Genomic DNA, 9838 nt, shown 5'->3' with positions numbered 1-9838 from the left:
ATAGCTCAAATGGCCCATTTAGGGCCTTTCTAACCGTAGTTGTGCTATATTCGGTTCACCTGTTCACTCACTCATTATTCCCTCTACTGATATATTATTCTATAATGTAAACATGTAAATATAATATCCTCATGGGGTAATACAGTGGTGCAGTGGTTAGCACTGTTGCCTCACACCTCAGTGACCTGCGTTTGAGTCTCCGCTAGGGCACCATATGTGTGGAGTTTGCATGATCTACCTGTGTTGTCATGGGCTTTCCTCTGGTTTCCCCCACAGTCCAAAAACATGCTGAGGTTAATTTAAGTTACCAAATTGCGTATGTGTGTGTGAATGGTGTGTGACTGTGATGGGTTGCCACCTGGGTTGTTCCCTGCCTCATGCCCATTGGGTCTAGGATAGGCTCCAGACACCCTGCAACTCTAAGTAGGACAAGCAGTTGGATATATCTATTCATCCATTTTCTGAAACCACTTAATCCCAACTGGGGGGAGGGGGGATCCTATCCTGGGAACAATGGTTGCATATAATTTTATTGTATAAAATATTAATATATAAGGTCCATTTCAATGTTTGCAGGCATTGCTAGTGTCGTTGTGTTACTTTTTAAAATGTGCTTTAATACGAATCCAGAATTTCCCATCTTGTTTTTCATTGCATTATCACCGGCACACTACAGTTTGCCATCAGTGTTGGGGAAGTCACTCACAAAAGTAATCCGTTAAAGACAGAGGTGGAAAGTTCAGGTCCAGAAAGTCAAATCCAGACCAAGGCTTTGTTTCAACCAACCAGTTGAGCTTGAAGAGTCACAGTCAGAGTACTCAGCTGGTTGGCTGAAACAAAACCTTGGACTGAATACTTGTACTTTTGGGACCTGAACTTCCCATCTCTGTTTGTAATGGATTACTTCCCAGCACTGTTTGCTGTGCATTGCTGGGCATTTTACAGCGCACTATCACTGATCTTTATTGTCCCCAAGGGGTAACTTGTTGTACAATCAGCATTATCCAGAGAAACATCAGACATACTATAATAAATAGATAATAAAAACAGACAATAATACAACATAAAAATCCCTCAGATTTTTAGAAAATAAAAAGCCTATGACATTATATTTTACTGTCCAATTAAACATACAGTCCCTGCAAAATTTAAAACTGCAGTTGGAAACAGTTATTCAACCATGGCTTTATGGCAAATTGATCACTGTATGTCAGTGATCATAACCCCCCGTCCCCCGCTATCGTTATTTATTTTGTAAGATATGGTGCATGACAGTATGTCCCGCACTTTGCATGCCCCTTGTGCCGGGGGCAGGGGAGAGGGGCAGTGCTGGCAGATTGCTAATTCATGCCCCCTCAGAAGATGGTGGCCACCAATGGCGCCTAATGGGTTGGCCAACACTGTGCTCTATGTCTACTTCTGTGAAAACATATTACTAATCCAGAGTTTTCATTTCAGTCCAGACACTTAACACACAAGACAAGTCAACTATCCATCCATCCATCTATTTTCCAAACCACTTGTCCTACTGGGTCGCGGGGGTTCCGGAGCCTATCCCGGAAGCAATGCGCACAAGGCACAAGTCAACTAACATAACATATTTACATATAGTTTCACCAATTCTTCTTAAGTAATAAGAAGGAAACCAGTATTTCCTCAGAGTATTACTAATTGAAATAAAAGATACTGAAGAAAATATATCACCGCAATCCTGCTCAGGATAAGCAATCAGTAAATGGATGATTATACAATTAACACATGATTCTTTAAGAACATTTCTACCTTCAGTGATCAAAACAGTTGAAAGTCAAACTTTATTTCAACGTTATTTCTAAAAGTGAACCAAAATAATTAGTGTGCAATTCACCATGAAATTGCTAGAATAAAGGTTTTTTTTTGCCCTATGCTACACAAATTACTGCAAGGACATCTGGTCAGTTAGATACAATACTTTTGCAAAATGGCCACATGTCATGGCTGATTAGAGTACATCTTCCAGTCATCCATAAAACATGCGACACACACTTCCTCACGCTCATACCAAAACATTAATACATTAGCCACTAGGATGGTCTGCCAGACTGTTATGTCAGAATGCTCTATATCTTATATCTTCATTATGTAGGGTATATTGTCATTATTATTATATTAAACAGAAGTCAACTACGCCAAGATGCTGTAATGGTCATTATTGCTTTAGAAAGCCTGTATTAACAGAGAACATTTCATATCAAGTAGCACTAATAAGAGTAAAGGAATACATTTATTTATTTTGATTCTACTTAACCAAAGCAGAGGAATTCATTGGCTAATATGTAACGGTTAACTTGATGTATTAGGCAACTGTCTTCTTTACATGCATACACATTACCTTATTGCCTTCATGAATAAAAGAGTTTTGATAGTAGCTAGAATCGTATCATGTTTCAAAAACTGAAGAACGAATGGTAGCACTTTACATTAACTGCACCTTATAATGCATTCATAGAAAATATAGTGCACCTTCATAATGCATTTCTAATGCATTCATAGAACAGTCATAAGCAGCATGTAAGTATACCTTATCATGTCTTAATGCATTGCGTTTACAATATTTTCAATGAACTTTACAGCTGTAATATACATTAGAAAACATTATAACTGTATACTCATAAAATGTTTATTAATGTATATTAAAGTTTTGATATCTTTAATAATAATAATAATAGTATAATTATTATTGTTGTCAGTTTAGAATGTGCTTAAATTTTACATACACCAATAAAATTAAACAGTAGGTGTCACCATTTTCAAGTTGTGTCAGGAGTCAATAAACATTTAAATATTCAAGTACCTTTAAGCTCCTGGCTTTCATAAGACAAAGTGAATTCTTGCTTGAATGTAATTAAAAAAATGTAACATAATTTAAAAAGAATTTCAAAAATTATAAGTAAAGTTTTTGGATGATGATAACCTATAAACGTGACGTAATGCATAGTAATACTGTTTTACGTAGTACAACGAAAAAATTGACTAAAGCATTTTTAAAATGTTTTCAAAGTAGCTCATTTAATAAAGTAATTATTGTAAACTTTAATTTTTATATTTTTTGATTTTTAAGTGGTTACAAAGAATCTGAGCAAAAAGGTAATAACTACCCTAAAATATTGTATTCTTTCTAAGAGATTCTGTATTTACTGCTAACGAAGCTCAATAAGTCCATGACTTTCTAATGTAATTTTTTGCCAAACATCTGTCAATGAACATCTATATCAATGTAGTTCCACTGTTAGCGCTGTAAGGCCCACTGTAGATGATGAGTTATGTACTTCAGGGATTTCTTCTGTTTGTTTGTTTATTTATTTTATTGCATTGAATGAGTGAGAATATGCAGGCAAAACCGAGACATCTCTGGTACGTAAAGCGATCCTAACACTATAAATAATGAAGCGCTGAGCAGCCTGTAAGATAAGTTCACTTAGTAAGTCTCCTTTTTCACTCGGCTTTCTCTTCTGATCACATGACTCATGCAAGTGTAGTAATTTTTCATGAACTTGCAGTGGCCTCTGCAGTCACAGGAGAGGTGGTTCAGGAGATCCATCCCAACCTGCTTTGCTGCAACTGGCCCGTACCCATAAGCCAATGTGAACCCAATTGCCTTGGCCTTGTGCTATCTCCTTGTGGAGTCATGGGTCAAATGAATTGTCTTACAGTTAGAAACCCAGGAATTGCTTACGAACCTGAGTCTGGGGAAACAAATAAATAAAAGATGGCCACAAAAAAGAAAAAAAACGAAAGAACGAAGGAAACTGAAGACGAGGACGGTGACGTTGAGGGAAGGCGATCGAAATCGAAAAGCAAATCAATCGCGAATAGAGACGTCCCTGACAGCAAGCAGAGGAAATCGAGGCGGAAAGAGGACTCTGAGGCCGAAGGAAAAGAATCCAGTAAGAAAAAGAGCAAGAAAGGGGGAGAAACAAATGAAGAACTAAAGAGGAAGAAGAAGCGAAAAAAGGACAAAGAGCCTTTACAAAATGAGGTGACTGACAATGAGATCGACAGTCAAGAAGAGCGGAACAATAATGTCACAAACGAAAAGGAGCAGAGAAAGAAAAGAAATAAGCAGCCTGAGGATGAAGAAGTGATTGTTGCTATCAGAGAAGAGAAGAAAAGAAGAAAGAAAAAGAACTCATCTGCTAACGGTGACCAAGAAGAAGAAATGGGATCCAAAGACCAGAAGGGTGGTAAGAAAAAGAAGAAGCAAGCTGAGGATGAGGAGGAGATTCCTGATGAGGAAGAGGAAGAAAATGAATCTAAGAAGAAAAAGAAAGGCAAAAAATCTAAAAAAGATTCGGCAGACAGTGATGATGACAAAAAGTCTGGGAAAAACAAGAAATCCAAAACGAAGCAGATTGACTACGCTGAGATGTACGAGAAAGAGCTGGTGAACTATCAGAGTGATTCATCTGACAGTTATGAGGATGAGTACTACAAGAAAAAAGGTAACACTGTACCGTAACCTCAATGCTTGAATACCCCGCAGGCAGTTCTGGAAATGCCTGGCTGCTTTTGAATATTACCTCAATGCCACACATTGTTAGCTCACCATAGAAGGATTAATGAGTGACTGGCAGGTTGTGGAAGGGATAATAGAAGCCAACTGAAATCTCAGTATCAGTATTTCGCTGGAATACCTCTTGATGTTATTTATACCTAAAACTTAAAAAAAAATCTCCGATTGGTAGTAAAAGTGATGGTGTAGCTGCTTTATTTAAGGATGTATTCCAGAGCAATTAGATGATTACTATCACTTGATGACTTTGCTTCCCTCCTCCGTGTGACTAAAAGTACACACCAAATTTTACTACCAGTTGTCTAGATTAGATAAACGTTATGGGGAAATTCTTATGCATGCCTTAAGGGAAGTACAGAGAGAGCAGATGAAAATACATTTTGTGTAAAACACAAGCAAGGTACAAAGACCGTACCCATAGTGCAAAGAAGAGAAATCTCTTAAATGTGCTGTGTTATTTCCAGTTATAACAACGCACCTTCTTATTACTGGTAATTGCAGTATCCAAAATGATAATCCTAATGACAGTACTGCCTTTTTAAATTGTTTGATCTGTGATAGCCTGCAAAAGGGCATGTCTTGGACCTTACTAGTGAGAGTCTCTGAGTTATTATTATGAGTATTAATATTATAGAATTAGCTCTATTAATACTTAGTCCTGTTTAGATATTTCTGTATTCTGATTGACATTATGAATTGTCCAAGTATCTATGCAGACCAGTCTGTCAAAAAAGCCACATGTAACCCAGAATGAGCACAGAATAACTAAGTGGGAAAAACTAAACGGTGGATCCATTATGACTATAGAGAGAGACTTTAGATAACTCTGAAGTACGACTAGACATTTTTCTGTTATTAATGGGAACATGAAGTGTTATGAACATACTTTTTTCTGTGATAAAATACCAGGCACTCACAATTTGGCACCTTCATTAATGCACAAAAAATGTGTCTGAATTTAGTACATTGACTGCAAAATTCTTGAGGAGGAAGGTCAACACCTTAATCCACCTTCTTCTTGTTGGTTTGCCATCTCTGTTCTTACAGTAGTTTGCTTAGCAGTAGATTTATTACAAATAGTGAATGTCACTCACTTTTAAGCAGAGATTTTCTGGCATCATTGAAAATTGTAGTTTTTAAGCTGAAAATGGTAATCTTCCAATAATAAATTATTGTAGACTTATTGCAAATCTTCCCTTCATAGGCAAGCAAGCACGTTGGGGGGGGGGGGGGGATGGTGCCTGACCATCTGCCCTATTAGTCGGAACAAATGAAAGTGCCCCCCTTTGATGTTCCAAGTGCCCTTTCTCGATAACCAACGATCATGCAAAATCTCTTGATGGAGACCCCCCCAGCTGTGAAAATTTACTGAATGGAACACCCCCATTTGACCACTTGAGTAACACTGAAATAAAGAATCATCATTGTTGACACACCACAGCACACAACAATGAATGGGTCCTTAAGCGGATCAGGACTTGGAAGGCAGGCTTTAATTTGACACTACAGGCAGTTACAAATTTCATGACTTGTATGGACCCCTTATTCAAATCTGGCCCTCGATTCCAAATCCAGGTCTTGTTTTCCGTTCTCCCAGGTAGTTAGTTTAGTAATTACTGATTCTGATTGGGCAGAGGCTTCACACCTTGCTAACAGGTAAACGAAGGCTGGAAAATCAACAGGACTCGGAGCTTGAGGACCATGACTTGAATAGCCCTGCTGTATGGAGTCCTCAAGGGATCAGTTCTCAGGCTTTTCAATCTGTCAGTCTTTATGTAGGTTCCCTGCCACAGTTATGCAAATAACACCCAGATCTATTTATCTCTTTCACCTAAAGACTATGATGCTATAGACTCGCTGTGTTAATGCCTGGAGAAAATAAACAGCTGCGTGCAAATAAACTTCCTTCAATTAAATAAAAGCAAGACTGACATAGTTATTTTTTTAGGCATTATGTTGCCTCCGATTGGAGCTACTTAGGTGTTAAAGGTTGAATCTCGTTTATTTTCTGCTGCTATAAATTCTGTCTTGCTTTTTATTTATATTTGTTGTTTGCTTTATTTTTATTTCTCATTCTATGTCTTCTGTGTCTTTTATGTTGAATTGCTTAATATGAGAAAAGTGCTCTCTAAATAATCCTGCTTTGCCTTAAAGTTTACAGATTTCCGGCTGAATGCTGAGTAGTTTGTTACAAACACTGTTTTATTTCACCCATATCCTCCTGCTTTGTAACTATATTTGAGCTACTTTTCAAATCACCAAAGGTTTTCAAAGGATGAATCACGGTGGTCTTTTGCATGCCGCGTTGCATAACACGAGTTATATTTATAGTGCTAGTTAAAGTTGGAGAAGTTCAATAAATTTTATGCTGAAGAAATACAGGAGAATGTTTTATGTACAAAACATTTTCTATATAAGTGATGTGAGGTTATTATATAACCAATTGCCATAATTAATCATCGTTAATGCTTGCTGACCAGTACTGGGTTACTTATGTATCTTGAAATACCTTGTAACCCAGACCATTGTAACATTTATACTTACCACTGACATATCAAGTTAAAAGAATGTGTATTTTGATATGCAGACTGCCCGGGTTCAATTCTTTCTGGAATGTAGTAATGAACTGAGAGTGCATGTGATCCTGGTCACAACCTCTCTCTATTTAACTGAACTTGTGAACTTTAACAAAATCTAGTGGCTTATCCGGAAGACTTCTGCTGTCACTACTCTGTTTATCTGTGCCTTCATGATTTCACTGTAGCCTTTGAATCCATTCCTTCTTCATCATGTTTTGTTTTGTTCATTCTCATGGACTGAAATTTAAAAGCCCTTTTCTGTGATGTGAGCAGGATTTCCTATGTTGTGAGTACCCTCTGGTAAGTCACCAAAGCATAAGTCTCAGTACAGAGGCATTCAACACGATTACACACACAAGTTATATATATTTTTTCTTTTATGTCAAGACTTTTTCAGGCAGTGTGAAACAGTTTTAATTTTATTATATTGTGTTTTAATTTGCTTGTATTGTAGATATTGGGAGCTGCTGTATGTTTTAAATGACATAGCGTCATCATGAGATAACGTTAACTGTTTATTTCTTGATTACAAATTTTAAACTACTTAGAATGCAGTTACATTACGTACAGCATGACGTGGAAATGGTTTTTACGGTTATTTAATAATTTAATTATAACTTGCAAATGAAGAAGCTGCACAAAAAGAACACAAAAAGAAGAAGCTGCATTTTTTGTAACTTGATATTACTGGGACAATGGCAATATGTGAAATGTTCATGGTTTAAAGCTTAGAAGAATTATTTCTAATCAGGCCTAAACAATATATCATTTCTACAACACGATTCCTGTATGAAAGCATCATTCATTGACAAAAATACTGCTTCAGTTTCCATACCATTATAACAAGGAATTGCAATGCTATTAATGATATTGATGGATCCTATAACACCAATTACTGCTGCTACTCATTTAAAGTCATTGTAATCCATCAGTTTCGTAATTGGCAGGGAGTAATCCTGGACGGAAACGCAAGAGTGGTGACAGCTGGCATGTGGCCATTGCGGATTCATTGTTGATCCGCTGCATTGAATTCCCTGGCAGTCTTCCATGCAATAAAGTATAGTTCAGCTATTGTCACAATAAAAATTATTCAACTATGCCTGTATTAGGTATTAGCAATAACATTTCGCAATTGAAATCTGAAGCAATATGAATCTAAAACTAAGTAGCACGTTAAAATTTAAATTGAAATACTATTTCTTATTGATGATTCAGGCCTACTGAAGGTATAAAAATGTTATTTTATGCATGTGTTTCAGTACAGTATTGTCTTAATGTTACTATTTTTAATGTTTAATTTAAACAATCCAGATTGTTTAAACATATATGGATATGGAAGTTTTATTACATTGCATTCGATTGTGTAATATCTGCAGCTGTACGGACTTCATATCCTAAGAGAATACTCAAAAGCTGTTGTGGGGAAGTTAGCGTTATGTCATAATCACTTTGCCAACCTGGATGAAATAGCTAAGCCAACAGAGCATTATAATTTTATTTGACGCTCACATTTTGTATTTCCTCTGTCTCTCTCCCCATACACGCATACACACCACCCTAGTCTATGAGGTGGTGACTGTCACTGGGGATGTCAGAGGGGCAGGCACAGATGCTAACGTTTTTGTCACCATTTTCGGGGAATATGGCGTCACTCCCAAGGTGCACCTGGCCAGCAAGTGAGTTCAGTATTGCATTTGCATTCTGTAACTAATGTTTTATTGCATTTTAAATAGAAATAAAAGCATAGCATGTATGTGGTATATGTTCAAGAGCCATACATAAACACATCCAAGTGTAGGCTGATAGACAAAATAAATGCAATAATAAAGAATCATTTAAAGTAACATCATTCTTTAGAACATTTTGAATTAAAACCTAATAGTAAAAAACACATTGAATGCTGCTTGATTATACTGAAAACACTATCGTCCTTGAATATTCTCAGTTTTACAAAGACAAACTGCAAACTGAAGTAAACATATCACAGCAAATAAATGTTATATAACTGCTTATTTTATCACCACATTCACTTTAACACCTTCGTTATTTTTAAGCTGTAATGAGAATAAAGACACATTATTTCAGTCTTTAAATAAGTGTTATACATGAAAAGGTTGAATATATAATCATGTTTACCTACAGTTTTTTATGTTCAGATTTTTCCAGCTGATTTTAATTTTACGTGAAACAGTCAAACTAGCTATTGATTTATTTTTATGTACCAGTTAACTTGTGGCCTTTGCATTTCTCTCCAATTCTACAGCACAGAAAAGAGGTATTATAATGTTTCTGCAGATGATGGAGGTGAAAGGGAAACTAGTTACGCATTACTCCCTTGTGTTGTGCTGCAATGGGGAGTGATGTTGTATTAAATGAGTGCATGGTATATAAACCCTTTTGCCATGGGTTTAACAGGGTACAGTATATAGTTGCCATTGGGCTGCAACTATCATGCTGTAGTTTTGGGCAAAGCCAGTTTTGAAACAAGAACCAGATTAGGTCAATTAAATAAGTTTTATTTCCAAGCATTTGTTTTTGATACGTTCTACTTGACTTTAAAGAATTCTAGTGGTAAGTATTATTACTAGAATTCTAGCTGTAAGTTTTTACTAGCAAAAGCCTTGCTGGTGCCCAGTTCAATTTGACTATGAAGGCTAAAGCCTGCAAACGAATGTTCTACTCTATACTGCAAATGGAGTAGAGAACA

At 36.5% G+C, this 9838-nt stretch overlaps 1 protein-coding gene across 1 annotated transcript in view; it reads left to right on the top strand.

Annotated features, from left to right (window-relative positions):
* The first annotated feature begins 3613 nt into the window (after nucleotides 1-3613).
* LOC125745907 (lipoxygenase homology domain-containing protein 1-like) overlaps nucleotides 3614-9838 on the top strand; it is a 48071-nt gene continuing 41846 nt past the window's right edge. Inside the window, exons 1-2 of the mRNA XM_049019188.1 lie at nucleotides 3614-4481; nucleotides 8693-8807. Of these exons, the coding sequence (XP_048875145.1) occupies nucleotides 3749-4481; nucleotides 8693-8807 (848 nt within the window). The 5' untranslated portion in view covers nucleotides 3614-3748. The remainder of the gene's footprint in view (nucleotides 4482-8692; nucleotides 8808-9838) is intronic.

Source organism: Brienomyrus brachyistius, chromosome 7, assembly GCF_023856365.1.
Source record: "Brienomyrus brachyistius isolate T26 chromosome 7, BBRACH_0.4, whole genome shotgun sequence".
Lineage (NCBI taxonomy): Eukaryota > Metazoa > Chordata > Actinopteri > Osteoglossiformes > Mormyridae > Brienomyrus > Brienomyrus brachyistius.
This window is presented reverse-complemented; position numbering and strand designations above follow the sequence as displayed.